Genomic DNA, 18,252 nt, shown 5'->3' on the forward strand with positions numbered 1-18,252 from the left:
CTGTCCAGTCTCAGCATTAACAGTATAGAGGTGACTCCAGGATGCTGGTCTTCTAGGCAGAGTTCCTCTGTCCAGTCTCAGCATTAACAGTATAGAGGTGACTCCAGGATGCTGGTCTTCTAGGCAGAGTTCCTCTGTCCAGTCTCAGCGTTAACAGTATAGAGGTGACTCCAGGATGCTGGTCTTCTAGGCAGAGTTCCTCTGTCCAGTCTCAGCGTTAACAGTAAAGAGGTGACTCCAGGATGCTGGTCTTCTAGGCAGAGTTCCTCTGTCCAGTGTCTGTGTTCTTTTGCCCATCTTAATATTTTATTTTTATTGGCCAGTCTGAGATATGGCTTTTTCTTTGCAACTCTGCCTAGAAGGCCAGCATCAAGGAGTCACCTCTTTATTGTTGACATTGAGACTGGTGTTTTGCGGGTACTATTTTATGAAGCTGCCAGTCCAAAGACCATAATAATAATTTTATTTTTTAATACTTTATTTAACTAGGCAAGTCAGTTAAAATCAAATTCTTATTTACAACAATGGCCTACGCTGGCCAAACCCAGATGACGCTGGGCCAATTGTGCACCGCCCTATGAGACTCCCAATCACAGCTGGTTGTGATACACCCTGGATTCGAACCAGGGTGTCTGTAGTGACGCTTTTAGCACGGAGATGCAGTGCCTTAGACCGTTGCGCCACTCGGGAGTCCCATAGCGCGAAAACAACTCAAATAATCAAAGAAAAACGACAGTCCATAATTACTTTAAGACATGCCGGAACTTGAGAAGCTATGACAATTGTTTTTATAACTGCGCACAGTAAGTAGTTACCGCCCCCCATGAGTGAAGACAGAGAGCGTGTCAGCCTGCCAGAACCACCCCTTTCCTGCAAACTGTATAAATGATAGGTTAATAATTAACATACCAGACCAGAAAGACGTAGAGCTGCAGCTGCATATTTAAAGTGGTTTGAACTCAATCTCAACACGAGGTGGAGACGATAAACTCACCTCTCGGACAATATTATCGTATTACGCTACTCTCATCACCCCACTGGGAACCATCGACACGGCTGGCTATCTTCAAGAGCGAATGGAAGGAAAGTCAACTGTAGTTCTGTTCAGGAAGTCACAGGATACCAGACAACGACAGAGAACAGTAAAATACTTGTCGGAACCATTTCAGACAATCAGAGTCTTACATGCTACTGTACCCGCACCCCACCATAAAGGCCCAACTCCCTTTCCAAGGCTGCCCACCGAGAGAGATCCCAGGCATTTCACTTAAATATATTCATGATCTTACTCAAAGCGGGCGGCAGTTCGTGTGCAAAGTATATGGTTACTGTAGGTGAGAGTAGTTTCTGAATGTACCAATTTTAAGTGTCTCTGTCCCTCTCTCTCTTTCTTCTTTAACAAGCAGCCATGTTGTTGTCATTCTGTTTTCAGCATATTAAGTCTCCAGTCAATAACCGATGCAAAGTGTGTATGTTTATCCTGTCTTCCCATCTAATTAGCTAGTAAATGAATAAACCAATTTGTACTGAATCACAAGGCTTGTTTTTGTTGTTGTTGCAGATGCAAGGAGGCTACGACTGTTCAGAATGATGATACGAGGTTAATAAGTTGAGTGTTTATAGATGTGATAGGTAAAGACCTTAGAGTTTAATTAGGGAGATGGTAACTCTTTAAACAACCTCTCTCGTGGTGCCCCAGATCCTAATGAGTTAAATGTTACATAATTAATTTAATTGGGTGCCCCAGATCCTACATCATTGTTACATAATTAATTCAAAATTAAACAGTTAGGTAAATAGATAAATAAGTATTCAGATGAAATGTTAATGTTAAGTCACAACATTAGGTAGCGACATGACTCTGCAGTCTTACGGACATAGAAAATCCTGACAACATCCTTAGGCAGTGAGGAGAAGTGACAGGAATATGATTAGGTAGTAGTCAGTCCACATTCTTGATGCTTCCCAATGGCACCCTATTCCCCATAGGGCTCTGGTCTAAAGTAGTGTACTATATAGGGAGGCATGTGGGACACAAAACTAGTTTCAATGGACCTTTAGAAAATATTCACACTCCTTAACTTTTTACACATTTTGTTGAGTTACAACCTGGATATAAAATGTATTACATTTTTGTCACTGGCCTACACACAATACCCACAAATGTTTGATATTTTTTACAAATTAATTTTAAAAAATCAAAAGCTGAATTGTCTTGAATCAATAAGTATTCAATCCCTTTGTTATGGCAGGCCTAAGTTTAGAAGTAAACATGTGCTTAACAAGTCACAAAAAAATTGCATGAACTCAGTGTGAAGTAAGTGTTTAACATGATTTTTTAATGACTACCTCATCTCTGTACCCCACACATATAGACAATTGTAATGTCCCCCAGTCAAGCAGCGAATTTCATTAACAGATTCAACCAAAGACCAGGGAGGTATATTCAATGCCTCGCAAAGAAGGGCACCTATTGGTAGATAGGTACCCAAAAATAGACAGACATGGAATATCCCTTTGAGCATGGTGAAGTTATTAATTACACCCAGTCACTATAAAAGGTATAGGCATCCTTCCTGACTCAGCAGCTGGAGAAGGAAAACCTGGTTCAGCCTGCTTTCTAACAGACACTGGGAGATGAATTCACCTTTCAGCAGGACAATAACCTAAAACATAAAGCCACATCTACACCAGACTTGCTTACCAAGTGGACATGATGGCGTAGCAGTGCAGACGTGGTTTGTACTTTTTATATTTTTCATCTTTTTTGTCTATATTTCAATTTGTTTTCAATCTCTTTTCCATTTTCCATTTTTAAATTAAATAAACCTTCCGGTAACCTGCCTCACCCAATGTGACACGGATATGCAATTTTTTAGACCTTATTGCCAGAACCTCCATCAAAAGCTAGCCATCAGAAGCTAACCAGCTAATTAGCAATTTAGTCATTGTTTGCCACTGCTAGCGTCCTTTACCTTCTGCACAGACACCAGCTGTTTTTCTTAGCCTGGATAATACTTGCCAACCTGCCAGTATTGGACTGTTTTCTCCACTACAAACCGGATTCCTGCCGTAAGCCCTGGACCATTACTTCTGATCATCACAGCTAGCTGCCACCGAGTGACCCAGCCCCGAAGATAGCCCTGAGCCAGGCCCACCTCCCGGCATACTCTGTGATCACTCGGCTACACAGCCGATGCCCCCGGGCTCTACCCCAACTCGGCTAGAATCCACTAATCCACTGGACCCAGTCAAGTCTGGAGTGAGCCAAGGGCTATATCTGTTCTTAGTTCTACATTTTTGAAAGGGGAATGCTTATTGAAGAAGGTGAGGAAATTACTTTTAAAGAACAACCAGGCATCCTCGACTGACAGAATGAGGTCAATATCCTTCCAGGATACCCGGGCCAGGCCAATTAGAGAGGCCTGCTCACTGAAGTGTTCACTGAACATTTCAAATCCCACCGTACCATCTTCGCTGTGCAATCTGGTTTTTGAGCTGGTCACGGGTGCACCTCAGCCACGCTCAAGGTACTAAACGATATCATAACCGCCATCGATAAAAGACAGTACTGTGCAACCGTCTTCATCGACCTGGCCAAGGCTTTCGACTCTGTTAATCACCGTATTCTTATCGGCAGACTCAATAGCCTTGGTTTCTCAAATGACTGCCTCGCCTGGTTCACCAACTACTTCTCAGACAAAGTATAGCGTGTCAAACCAGAGGGCCTGTTGTCCAGACCTCTGGCAGTCTATGGGGGTACCACAGGGTTCAGTGTGGTGGATTGGAGTGGATCAGAGGGCCTGTTGTCCGGACCTCTGGCAGTCTCTATGGGGGTGCCACAGGGTTCAATTCTCGGGCTGACTCTTTTCTCTGTATACATCAACGATGTCGTTCTTGCTGCGGGTGATTCCCTGATCCAACTCTACGCAGACAACACCATTCTGTATACATCTGGCCCTTCTTTGGACACTGTGCTAACTAACCGCCAAACAAGCTTCAATGCCACACAACACTCCTTTTGTGGCCACAAACTGCTCTTAAACGCTAGTAAAACCAAATGCATGCTTTTCAACCATTCGCTGCTCGCACCCGCCCGCCCGACTAGCATCACTACTCTGGATGGTTCTGACTTAGAATATGTGGACTACAAATACCTAGGTGTCTGGCTAGACTGTAAACTCTCCTTCCAGACTCATATTGAACATCTCAAATCCCAAATTAAATTTAGAATCGGCTTCCTATTTCGCAACAAATCATCCTTCACTCACATCGCCAAACATACCCTCGTAAAATTGACTATCCTACCGATCCTCGACTTCGGCGATGTCATTTACAAAATAGCTTCCAATACTCTACTCAGCAAACCGGATGCAGTCTATGACAGTGCCATCCGTTTTGTCACAAAAGCCCTTAATACCACCCACCACTGCGACCTGTATGCTCTAGTTGGCTGGCCCTCGCTACATATTCGTCGCCAGACCCACTGGCTCCAGGTCATCTATAAGTCTATGCTAGGTAAAGCACTGCCTTATGTCAGCTCACTGGTCACGATAACAACACCCACCCGTAGCACGCGCTCCAGCAGGTATATCTCACTGTTCACCCCCAAAGCAAACACCCCCTTTGGCTGCCTTTCCTTCCAGTTCTCTGTGGCCAATGACTGGAACGAATTGCAAAAATCGCTGAAGCTGGAGACTTATATTTCCATCACTACCTACCTCATAGTCCATCTGTAAATAGCCCACCCAATCTACCTACCTCATCCCCATAGTTTTTATTTACTTTTCTGCTCTTTTGCACACCAGTATTTTAACTTGCACATCATCATCTGCTCATCTATCACTCCACTGTTAATCTGCTAAATTGTAATTACTTCGCTACTATGGCCCATTTATTGCCTTACCTCCTCACGCCATTTGCAGACACTGTATATAGACTTTCTTTTTTTCTATTGTGTTATTGACTGTAAGCTTGTTTATTCCATGTGTAACTCTGTGTTGTTGTCTGTGTCACACTGCTATGCTTTATCTTGGCCAGGTCGCAGTTTTAAATGAGAACTTGTTCTCAACTAGCCTACCTGGTTAAATAAAAGGTGTTCTCAGCTGGCCTACCTGGTTAAATAAAGGTGTTCTCTACTAGCCTACCTGGTTAAATAAAGGTGTTCTCAGCTGGCCTACCTGGTTAAATAAAGGTGTTCTCAGCTGGCCTCCCTGGTTAAATAAAGGTGTTCTCAGCTGGCCTACCTGGTTAAATAAAGGTGTTCTCAACTGGCCTACCTGGTTAAATAAAGGTGTTCTCAACTAGCCTACCTGGTTAAATAAAAGGTGTTCTCTACTAGCCTACCTGGTTAAATAAAGGTGTTCTCTACTAGCCTACCTGGTTAAATAAAGGTGTTCTCTACTAGCCTACCTGGTTAAATAAAGGTGTTCTCAGCTGGCCTACCTGGTTAAATAAAGGTGTTCTCAGCTGGCCTCCCTGGTTAAATAAAGGTGTTCTCAGCTGGCCTACCTGGTTAAATAAAGGTGTTCTCAACTAGTCTACCTGGTTGAATAAAGGTCTTCTCAACTAGCCTACCTGGTTAAATAAAGGTGTTCTCAACTAGCCTACCTGGTTAAATAAAGGTGTTCTCAGCTAGCCTACCTGGTTAAATAAAGGTGTTCTCAACTAGCCTACCTGGGTAAATAAAGGTGTTCTCAGCTAGCCTACCTGGTTAAATAAAGGTGTTCTCAACTAGCCTACCTGGTTAAATAAAGGTGTTCTCAGCTAGCCTACCTGGTTAAATAAAGGTGTTCTCAACTAGCCTACCTGGTTAAATAAAGGTGTTCTCAACTAGCCTACCTGGTTAAATAAAGGTGTTCTCAGCTGGCCTACCTGGTTAAATAAAGGTGTTTTCAGCTGGCCTACCTGGTTAAATAAAGGTGTTCTCAGCTGGCCTACCTGGTTAAATAAAGGTGTTCTCAACTGGCCTACCTGGTTAAATAAAAGGTGTTCTCAACTAGCCTACCTGGTTGAAATAAAGGTGTTCTCAACTAGCCTACCTGGTTAAATAAAGGTGTTCTCAACTAGCCTACCTGGTTAAATAAAGGTGTTCTCAGCTGGCCTACCTGGTTAAATAAAGGTGTTCTCAACTAGCCTACCTGGTTAAATAAAGGTGTTCTCAACTAGCCTACCTGGTTAAATAAAGGTGTTCTCAACTGGCCTACCTGGTTAAATAAAGGTGTTCTCAACTAGCCTACCTGGTTAAATAAAGGTCTTCTCAACTAGCCTACCTGGTTAAATAAAGGTGTTCTCAACTAGCCTACCTGGTTAAATAAAGGTGTTCTCAGCTAGCCTACCTGGTTAAATAAAGGTGTTCTCAACTAGCCTACCTGGTTAAATAAAGGTGAAATAAAAAAATAAAAAATAAAAACAGTGAAATACATTTAAAAAGAAATTAAATAAAAAGAAAGTTCCTGAGTGGCTGAGTTACAATTTTTACTTAAATATACTTGAAAATCAATGGTCCTGAAAACAGTTGTCTAGCAATGATCAAGAATAATGAGAAATCCAGGTGTGCAAACACCCAGAAACATCGCTGCCATCGTGTGTGTGTGTGTGTGGGGGGGGCATAGGAATTGTTTTAAGGTCATACCATGGATCATTTAGCAATTAGGACCCCTTTACTAGTACAGCGCTTTGAAACAGTCAAAAAATAAATCATCAGGAACAAGGATTTAAATTGTCTGTCCTATATCTGTCTGTCCTATATCTAGAAAATATGAAAGCTGGACAATTCTAACCCCTTATTTTTGTTGGCAAAAAACGACCTCCATTTGTTTGTATGGGTTACATTTAGTCCCATGACACTTGTATAGAGCAAAACATTGTGTTCGTGAGTGTCTCTCCCTTCCATAGTGGGGTCATAATACACTGTCAGCTTTTCAGGATGTCTGACAGATGGATTCAGTGGATCGAGACACAAAAAGACATCTCTTAAACGAACAGATTTTGATGGGGATTTTGTTATATTATTTCGATTGATGCGCGGTTAGTTAGTTAGTGCGATTGGTGCGTCGATAGACTCTTAAGGACACTTTGTAACACAACAAAATGCAGGAAAAGTCAAGAGGTGTTAATAGTTTATGAAGGTAACTGGACAACGTTACTATTCAGATGGTATTACAGTCAAACAAAAGGGGGCAATGAAAATGCACCTGTACTTAGCCTATCTGTAAACAGCCCATCTATCTACCTACCTCATCCCCATACTGGTATTTATTTATTTTGCTCCTTTGCACCCCAGTATCTCTACCTGCACATTTATCTTCTGCACATCTACCATTCCAGTGTTTAATTGCTATATTGTAATTACTTCGCCACCATGGCCTATTTATTTCCTTAACTCACCTCATTTGCACTCACTGTATATAGACTTTTTGTTTTCTTTTGTTCTACTCTATTATTGACTGTATGTTTTGTTTATTCCATGTGTAACTCTGTGTTGTTGTTTGTGTCACACTGCTTTGCTTTATCTCCTATCTGGTGAAATAAATAAAATAAATAAATACATAAAAAAATGTAAAAAAAATCTGTATAAAAATATATGTATAATAATGAAAAAGCGAAGAAGAGTGGAACAATCAAGATAAGGTCATCTCCGAGGTCCATCATCATCATCACGTGTCACGTAGAAGACCATATCCATGTTTCTCCTTCTGTTAGTGCAGGTAGAGGTTGGGAAGTCTCCTCTGTTAATCAGAAAGACTCTTCAGATGGTGACCCAGAGGAGTTTGTCCAGGACAGGATGTATGTATAAAATCTCTGTTGCGGAGAACAGCAGACATAATGCAGAAAAAACGGAATTCAACAATATTACAAAATTTATTGAACTTGTAACATTCATTAATATAAAGACATGAAATAAAAACGCATCAGTGATTCATATTTCTGAAGAGGCAACAGGACTGCCCTGTCTGTGTTCGCGCATTTGTCTCTGTGTAGCTGTTAGAGATGATGCTAATGTCAACAGTCTTCTTGGTAGATGATAAAGCTCCCCCCGCCCCCCCCCCAAAAAAAAACAAAAAACATATCAATTAAATGTTAACTACAAAAGTAGACTAATTGGCAGAATGACAATCCAGTGGACAATTGTTTTGCAAACTCTGCCATCACATGAACGCTACCGCTATCAGCGCTTATCAAACAGTCTATTGCTGGTGTGCGCTAGCATCGACAATTATATATTTGTTTATTTTTCCCAGACCTCAAGTGGTCTCCTGACGTGGTTTAAGCATCGTTCTGGACCACAACTAAAATGGAATGTTCTATAAAAGTGTGATTTTGAGAACAAAAGCCGAAAAAAAGAGAAAACAAAATGGAGAAAACAGGAAAAAAATTAAACAGAATCAGACAAAAAAAAAAATCTTGAGTCAAATTTGCATCCAGATGAGTCAATGAGCCATGCCGACAGAGCCTGACAATAGCCAATGAGCCATGCCGACAGAGCCTGACAATAGCCAATGAGCCATGCCGACAGAGCCTGACAATAGCCAATGAGCCATGCCGCAGAACCTGACAATAGCCAATGAGCCATGCCGAAGAACCTGACAATAGCCAATGAGCCATGCCGAGAACCTGATGAGCCATGCCGACAGAACCTGACAATAGCCAATGAGCCATGCCGACAGAGCATGACAATAGCCAATGAGCCATGCCGACAGAGCCTGACAATATCCAATGAGCCATGCCGACAGAGCCTGACAGTAGCCCAGCAAGAGCCCGAGGTTAAGTTGTCCTCTCCTCTCCTGCTTTAGTCCACATCCAGGTCCATGTCCAGTTCAGTGCTCAGGTTGAGGTAGAAGAACGCATACACACAGAGCATGAACACCAGGATGGCTAAGATGACCAGGAAAGCATCCTGCAATCACAGAAAGGGGAGAGACAAGTATATAGTAAAAAAAAGGCAATCTGCAATTTTAAAATAATGATATACACGGAGTATTACTTTCCATGAGAATGACCAGGTGAAAGATCCCTTATTGATGTCACTGTGTAGGGTGCCGTCTTTCAGATGGGATGTTAAATGGGTGTCCTGACTCTCTGAGGTCATTAAAGATTCCATGGCACTTATCATAAGAGTAGGGGTGTTAACCCCGGTGTCCTGGCTAAATTCCCAATCTGGCCCTCAAACCACCATAGTCACCTAATAATCCTCAGTTTACAATTGGCTCATTCATCACCCTCCTCTCCCCTGTAACTAGGTCGATGTTGTAAATGACGTGTTCACAGTCAACTTACACTGGTAAAATAACGGATAAAATAACGGATAAATAAATAAATGTGTTAAATTCACTTCAAATCAGTGGAGATGAAGAGGAGGAGACCGGTTAAAGAAGGATTTTTAAGCCTTGAGACATGGATTGTGTGTTTGCGCCATTCAAAGGGTGAATGGGCAAGACAAAAGATTGAATTGTCTTTAAACCGTGTGTGGTAGTAGGTGCCAGGCTTTGAGTGTGTCAAGAGCTGCAACGCTGCTGGGTTTTTCACATACACATGGGAAACTGTTGAATCAAGAATGGTCCACCACCCAAAGAACATCTAGTCATCTTGACACAACTGTGGGAAACATTGGAGTCAACATGGGCCAGCATCCCTGTGGGACGCTATCGACACCTTGTAGAGTCAACATGGGCCAGCATCCCTGTGGAACGCTATCGACACCTTGTAGAGTCAACATGGGCCAGCATCCCTGTGGAACGCTATCAACACCTTGTAGAGTCAACATGGGCCAGCATCCCTGTGGGACGCTATCAACACCTTGTAGAGTCAACATGGGCCAGAATCCCTGTGGGACGCTATCGACACCTTGTAGAGTCAACATGGGCCAGCATCCCTGTGGAATGCTATCAACACCTTGTAGAGTCAACATGGGCCAGCATCCCTGTGGGACGCTATCAACACCTTGTAGAGTCAACATGGGCCAGCATCCCTGTGGGACGCTATCAACACCTTGTAGAGTCAACATGGGCCAGCATCCCTGTGGAACGCTATCAACACCTTGTAGAGTCAACATGGGCCAGCATCCCTGCGGAACGCTATCAACACCTTATAGAGTCAACATGGACCAGCATCCCTGCGGAACGCTATCAACACCTTATAGAGTCAACATGGGCCAGCATCCCTGTGGGACGCTATCGACACCTTGTAGAGTCAACATGGGCCAGCATCCCTGTGGAATGCTATCGACACCTTGTAGAGTCAACATGGGCCAGCATCCCTGTGGAACGCTATCAACACCTTGTAGAGTCCATGCCCCGACAAATTGAGTCTGTTCTGGAGGGCAAAAGGGGGGGGTGGGGGGGTGCAACTCAATATTAGGAAGGTGTGCCTAATGCATTGTACACTCAGTGTATATCCATTGATTGGTGAAAAATACAACCCATAGATCCCTCATGAGTTTAGTTAAACTGTCGTGCCTAAAGTTAAGGTACAAAGACCACATGGATTTATAAAGAGAGGGATGACAAAAATCTGGAAACATCTGGAAAGAACATTTTGAAAAAACAACTAAACTAAATAAATAAAATAAATTAAAATCTGATTTAAGAAAAATTTCTAAATATTAGAATTAAATCAAAACCCACTTTCCAATTCCACATGAGGAATTAGCACTTAAGATCAAATCACTAAAAACATTGTGGTTTTAACAGCATCAAAAATGAGATGCTTGAACAAACAGCTCTGAGCTGCAAGGTGCTCAAGTTATTCAACCTCATGTTAACCCCGAATCACAACTGTAATCTAGTGGTCAATACTAATACTGTATCAAACAGTGACTGATGACACCATATCACAACTAATCTAGAGGTCATTATTAATACGGTATCAAACAGAAGCCAACATGGCCTATATAGTGGTCATTATTAAATTATTATTTGTGTCCCACACTGATTGAGATGAACTTTTTTCAATATTCACAAATCAATTTTCATAATTTAAACGTAGAGTTGAAGTGTTTAATTGTGCTGTTAATTGGATGGTTGCTGGAGCTGAGTGGTTTCCAACTTCAAATGGGTTTCTATGTGCTCCTTTAATACCTTTTACACCGCATTACAACTCTCACCAGCCACGGGTCCACTAGGGTCCACACGGTTCCACTAGGGTCCACAAGGGTCCAAAAGAGTCCACACGGGTCCACAAGAGTCCACACGGGTCCACTAGAGTCCACACTAGAGTCCACACGGGTCCACTAGAGTCCACACGGGTCCACTAGAGTCCACACGGGTCCACTAGAGTCCACACGGGTCCACTAGAGTCCACACGGGTCCACTAGAGTCCACACGGGTCCACTCTCCTCTCAACCATTGTTTTAAGAAGTCATTACCAAACTTTGTAATCAAAACTGAAGTGATTCAAGTGTTTTGTTCATTCAAATGGTTCATTCAGGGGCTCTACTGTGTCGAGATAGCTGAAAAGGTGCTGCTCTGGGCTAGTTGTTTTGCAGAAGGCCTTTCCTTCAAGCAAGCATTTCATTCAAGTATGTTATTCATTCAAATGTACTAAAATGGTGAGACCATTTCAATTTGCAGAAAGATACCAGCACCTACATTATCGCTCTTTTTAGACGATGCAAACCAAAGTCCTAATAAAAAAGGATGTGAATTTATTCTAAACATTCACATATCTGCAATTATAAAGCTGCGTTATTTTCAACACAAAAAAAGTGTAATGCTGATATTCACATCTCTAAACCTACATAATCGTCAATATGCTGCAGCAGTACTGCCATCTTTCAGAGACGGGGTGGAATGACAAGGCTGACGATGAGTAGGTCAGAGACATGATTTACCTCTTCTGCAGAGGATAAGTTCATTAGAGTAACCAGCCTCAGACATTGCAACCCAAATAAATGCTTCACAGAGTTCAAGTAACAGACACATCAACTGTTCAGAGGAGATTGCGTGAATCAGTCCTTCACGGTCTAATTGCTACAAAGAAACCAGTACTAAAAAGGTCACCAATAAGAAGAAGAGACTTGATTGGACCAAGAAACACAAGCAATGGATATTAGACCAGTGACAATCTGTCACTCCGTCAAAGTTTTTTTTGTTCCAACCGCCGTGTCTTTGTGAGACGTAGAGTAGTTGAACGGATGATCTCTGCATGTGTGGTTCCCACGGTGAAGCATGGAGGAGGTGGTGTGATGGTGTGTGGTTCCCACAGTGAAGCATGGAGGAGGTGGTGTGATGGTGTGTGGTTCCCACGGTGAAGCATGGAGGAGGTGGTGGGATGGTGTGTGGTTCCCACGGTGAAGCATGGAGGAGGTGGTGTGATGGTGTTTTGCTGGTGGCGCAGTCTGATTGATTTAGAATTCAAGGTACACTTAACCAGCATGGCTACCACAGCATTCTGCAGCGATATGCCATCCCATCTGGTTTGCACTTAGTGGGACTATCATTTGTTTTTCAACAGGACAATGACCCAACACACCTCACAGAACTTGAGGTCCGAACAACATTTATGTTCTGGAGAGGGTATAAAAGATCGGTGAAGCTAAGAACTGGTCCGTTGGTACAATTTGTGAGACAATACGGCCTCATTACCATAACGCTGTTTATATAATAGCCTCAGATATGAGGCTTACATCTAATTATTGTATCAGATGAATGAGTGAGGATGGAACTGTTTGTGAAATTGTGCCATGTGATTTGGGACTGTTTAATGGAGGAAACTCCAATTCCCTAAAAAGTTTCACTAAGTCCTTGGCACGCCCCCAGGGGCACAGCCTTGACCCGGCGTCATGAGAACACCCCCAGGGGCACAGACAGGACCCGGCGTCATGGGAACTCCCCCAGGGACACAGACAGGACCCGGCGTCATGGGAACGCCCCCAGGGGCACAGACAGGCCCAGGCGTCATGAGATAGCCCCTTTCGATGTTCCCAATAAAACCCCCACCTGGGTTTTTCTATCACCAGACCAGCTTACCTCGATAACGAGTGGGCCAAGGTTTGAGACCGAGCTTACCTCAAATTATGAGAGCGCTAAGGGTTGAGACGACACCAGTACCTCTATCATAGAGGGAAATAAGGTTCAAGTAGATTGCTGAATCTTTTAACCATCCCAGCTAGGATGCAGCTAGGAATTCGGTATCATTGAACACAAAGACTGACAACCGCCGAAACATCTATTCTATAACGACATGAATGAATGTCACTCTGAACTACCCATTCTAACCACGACAGAGAGGACGGACACTCTCCAACAGAACGAACTTTTCAACAGAGACCCTGACGACACACTGAGCGTAAATATATATATTGATTGCAATTGTTCCCGAATGAGTGAGCGTTCATGTGCAAAGGATTAGCATTTCAATTGTTATAATTATCAACTGTGTGTCGTTTTATCTCAGTCGACCCCCACTTCCCTTTTGTGCACCTAGCAGATAACCAACAATTTACAACATTTGGAATGAGACTAACGTGAGGTAAAATAAATAATTCATTAATTAAGAAGACTAATTGATCAGATATTAAAATATCTGAAAAGTTGTATTAGGAAAATTATAACTTTGTAATCTGAATATTTTCCTTGGTGCCCCGACTTCCTAGTTAATTACATTTGCCTGATTAGTTAATTCACGAAATGCTAATTGCAGAGAATCTTTTGATAAAAACGAAAAGTCTTCAGTTATTGATAGTAAAGACACGACACTCCACAATACTAACCTGAATGACAGAGTGAAAAGAAGGAAGCCTGTACAGAATAATTGCTCATGGTCACATGATGTGGTAGCCCTTCCTGTGTCAAAACCAGTGTCTTTTTTCAGACACCAGGGCATTTCCTCATGGTTTAATGGTCTAAGACATAGGATAGGACATAGGACATAGGACATAGGACATTCTCCCGTGGGAAGCACCATATCCCGCGTCTTACACCGGCTGCGTCGGGTAAACTCAAGAGGGGAAACATTTCAATGTTACTTTTTTTTGGGCGACCCGACCATATTCACAAAGAAATGTGCATTATAGATCTATCATTCTCATTGAAAGCCAGTCTAAGAAGTGGGAGATCTACTCTGTACGCTATGTCTGTGTTTTGTTATTGCATCCTTTACTTAAGGTTTTGTACACCAGCTTCAAACAAGCTCAAAATACTATATTGTAGAAAATACTCAAAATAAAGAACCCTTGAATGAGTCCAAACATTTCTCCCAGTCTGAAATACCTGTCTGAAATACCTGTCTGAAATACCTGTCTGAAATACCTACATGTTTCAAGCGGACAACAATAGTCCCTGTGCATAAGAATGCCAAGGTAACATGTCTAAATGACTATCGCCCCATAGCACTCACGCACAATACATTGCTCTGGCAACAGTGGCAACCAGCCATTAATTCCAATAAAGCATTTACTGAATTGAATTGAGAGAGAGACCACAGCAGGTGGGTTCCCGCTCCTTGGCTCCCCGAACATCACCACACCACCTGGTCACAGCACAGGAGCTCTCGCAGCATGCCAAGATCCACCAGCCCCATGGAGCAGCTGGCCGTACCTGCCTGCCACACACACGCTCTGGGCTGCAGGACAGCCTGTCTGCCCGCCTGGCTGCCTGGCCAGCTGGAACCCTAGGAGACACCAGCTGCAGCGGAGACCAGAACACACGGAGGAGAGGGGCCCTCAAATCGTCTGACACAAAAAACAGGCCCAACAAAGCCGTAACCGTCAGCGAGAGAGAGTGATGTTCCCCAAAATCAGGCTAACAGTGTAATAACAAAATGAAGCCCACGGCCTCAAAGACAAACAGGGAGATGACCCCTCTAAAATAAATGTAAAAACATGATTTCTGTTCAAATACTATATTGAAGGGGAGGCCATAACCATTCCATTATCTACATTCCAACCCAATATTTGGGTATTTAAGTGGTTTCCATCTTCCTACCAGAGGAATACTGTTCCCTTTGATTCTCCAGTTGACCACTAAGAACATTAGTATTTCACGACTAATCTAATGGGATTAAGGGAATGCTTGATGAAGACCAGTATCTCTCAAACCAGCATATATCAACTTTAACATGACCTGTACCCATGACATATACAACTAATAACATTTAATTGGATGTTACATTTCATGAACCCTCCCCACCACACTACTGTGGACAGTTCAGGAAGTAGAAGCTGTGTGTTAATGTGTCTGTGTTCCGTCCCGGTCGGGCGGGTTCCTCTGTGTTCCGTCCCGGTCGGGCGGTTCCTCTGTGTTCCGTCCCGGTCGGGCGGTTCCTCTGTGTTCCGTCCCGGTCGGGCGGTTCCTCTGTGTTCCGTCCCGGTCGGGCGGTTCCTCTGTGTTCCGTCCCGGTCGGGCGGTTCCTCTGTGTTCCGTCCCGGTCGGGCGGTTCCTCTGTGTTCCGTCCCGGGCTGCAATCTGAGGTGCAGTTAACTCTAATAAACTTATCCTCTGCAGCAGAGGTAACTCTGGGTCTTCCTTTCCTGTGACGGTCCTCATGAGAGACAGTTTCATCATAGCGCTTGATGGTTTTTGCGACTGAACTTGAAGAAACTTTCAAAGTTATGGAAATTATCCAGAATTGACTGACCTTCCCGTCTTAAAAGTAATGATGGACTGTCATTTCTCTTTGCTTATTTAAGCTGTTCTTGCCATAATATGGACTTATCCCTATTTGGTAAAATTCCATCTTCTGTATACCACCCCTAACTTGTCACAACACAACTGACTGGCTCAAAAGCATTAAGGCAAAAAATTCCATAAATTAACCTTGAACAAGGCACACCTGTTAATTGAAATGCATTCCAGGTGACCATGTCATGAAGCTGGTTGAGAGAACGCCAACAATGTGCAAAGCTGTCATAATACTTTTTAGGTCGCTACATTTCATGTGTGTTATTTCATAGTTTTTATATAATCGCTATTATAATACAAAGTAGGAAAAATAAATAATAATAAAATAGTAAAATAGTAAAAATAAAGAAAAACCCTTGAATGAGTAGGTGCAAGCAAACTTTTGACCGGTACCCCCCCCCCCCGTCCCCCCCCTCGCCCATGTATCCCCCCATCCCCGCCCATGTACCAGTCACACTGTACTGTATAAAGTATGTGAACACCTGCTCATCCAACATCTCATTCCAAATTCATGGACATTAATATGGAGATGGTCCCCCCTTTACTGCTATAGCATTAGTGAGGTCGGGCACTGATGTTGAGGTCAGGGCTCTGTGCAGGCCAGTCAAGTTCTTCCACACCGATCGACAAACCAGTTCTGTATGGACCTCGCTTTGTGCACGGGGGCATTATCATGCTGAAACAGGAAGGGGCCTTCCCCAAACTGTTGCCACAAAGTTGGAAGCACAGAATCATCTAGAATGTCATTGTATGCTGTAGCGTTAAGATTCCCCTTCAGTGGAACTAAGGGGCCCATGAAAAAAAGCTCCAGGCCATTATCCCTCCTTCAAACTTTACAGTTGGCACTATGCATTGGGTCAGGTAGTGTTCTCCTGGCATCCGCCAAACATTCGTTCATCGGACTGCCAGATGGTGATTCATCACTCCAGAGAACGCGTTTCCACTGCTCCAGAGTCCAATGGTAGTGAGCTTTACACTACTCCAGCTGACGCTTGGCATTCCACATGGTGATCTTCGGCTTGTGTGCGGCTGCTCAGTCACTGCGATGTAGTGATATAAAAGTTGAAAAGTATATGCACGCACGCACACACACACACACACACAGTTTTGATATGGGGATAGTTTAGTGTTAGCACACGGTTAGGCAACACCAGGATACACTTCCATCCCCAGTTGACCAATCAGGTCCTCTGTCCTCTGGCAGGAAGCCTTGATCAGCACAACAGGTGGTGGCAATGAAGCTCCTGATGATGTTCTAGAACTGGAACTCAGTAGTGAGTGTTGCAACCGAGGACAAACGATTTTCATGAGCTACGCGCTTCAACACTCAGCGGTCCCGTTCTGTGTGGATTTTTTCCCCACATTTTGTTACGTTACAGCCGTTATTCTAAAATGGATTAAATAGTTTTTTCACAACACAATACACCATAATGACAAAGCAAAAGGACCACTCAAGGAGACAGCCACTGGATTGTCTTGGCTGTGAGCTTAGTGTCGTTGTCCTGTTGGAAGGTTAACCTTCACCCCAGTCTGAGCACGTTTTCATCAAGGATCTCTCTGCTGCCAATATATTGAAGATAAAAAACAAGCAAAAACAGACTGATGCATCCCCATCCACTACGCCAGTCGAGAAGTTTTAATGGAGAAGCTTTAGTTTTTAGCGAATCCAACCACACAAGGAACAAAGACAAAATATCCTCAAAACTCCTGATCGCTCAAGAGTAACATTTATATACCCAGGAGGAGAAAAAAAGAGAGGCAACACAACCCTGCTCTCATGAACATGGAAGGTGTCTGAATTTCACCAAGGTTTCTCCCTAAAGACTGTAAGATAGGCGCTGTGCCACCTTGTGGACTGGTACTAATATAATAATAACAATAATAATAATAAACAATAACACATTTTTTTACTTTATTTGTATTTGTTAATAACCAGGTTTCCATCCAACCATGTCATGTGGGTGAATTACATAGGAAAGTAATAGCTGATGGAAACATGAAATACGATTTTATAAATGCAGACAGACAATTTGTTTGTTCGATCTTTTTGTTTCTGGAAAACGTATTATACGGGAAATGCCTTTATGCAGCAGAGGTAAATATCGATATAACTACAGTATCAAAGTAAACTAGAAAATATTGTCTATTTATGGAATGATTACCTCTTTGTTCACACTTCATTAATGGCGCTGCCTACTCCAGACAACTCGTTTTCATTTTAAATCATATGAGCAAAAAATATTTCATTTGATTTGGAATGCTAAACCAGACAGGATTAAACATGCATATTTATATAATGAATGCGTTTGGGAGGCTGAAATTATTAAATTATACAACATTAAAGCATTAAACTTCTCATTAAAAGCTTCACTCATACATTAATTGGTTTGCCAGTAGATTATAAGGCTCAGCCTTCATACAGACCGCAACTTCTCATTTTCCAATTAACTGAAAATTAAACTTTGTTCAACATATCACCCATAAAAACAACCCACACATAAAAACAACAAAGCTGGTTACAATGAAAAATACGGAAATATACGGATTGATAAATAACAAAAGAATCGCATCTCGTTTCTTTAGTCGCCAACAGATCTTCCACATAGAGGATCTCACATTGACTGCACTTATT

General features: G+C 42.7%; 1 protein-coding gene across 2 annotated transcripts in view; it reads right to left on the bottom strand.

Moving 5' to 3' along the window:
* Positions 1-7,844: 7,844 nt before the first annotated feature.
* The window catches only part of triqk (triple QxxK/R motif containing), a 31,011-nt gene continuing 20,603 nt past the window's right edge, over positions 7,845-18,252 (bottom strand). For both annotated transcript variants that reach the window (XM_042310249.1, XM_042310248.1), the window contains exons 5-6: positions 8,640-8,899; positions 7,845-8,521 (exon numbers count right to left, since the gene is read on the bottom strand). In XM_042310249.1, coding sequence (XP_042166183.1) covers positions 8,792-8,899 — 108 coding nt within the window. In that variant the 3' untranslated portion in view covers positions 7,845-8,521; positions 8,640-8,791. The remainder of the gene's footprint in view (positions 8,522-8,639; positions 8,900-18,252) is intronic.

This window comes from Oncorhynchus tshawytscha, linkage group LG31 (assembly GCF_018296145.1).
Source record: "Oncorhynchus tshawytscha isolate Ot180627B linkage group LG31, Otsh_v2.0, whole genome shotgun sequence".
In the NCBI taxonomy this organism is placed as follows: Eukaryota; Metazoa; Chordata; class Actinopteri; order Salmoniformes; family Salmonidae; genus Oncorhynchus; species Oncorhynchus tshawytscha.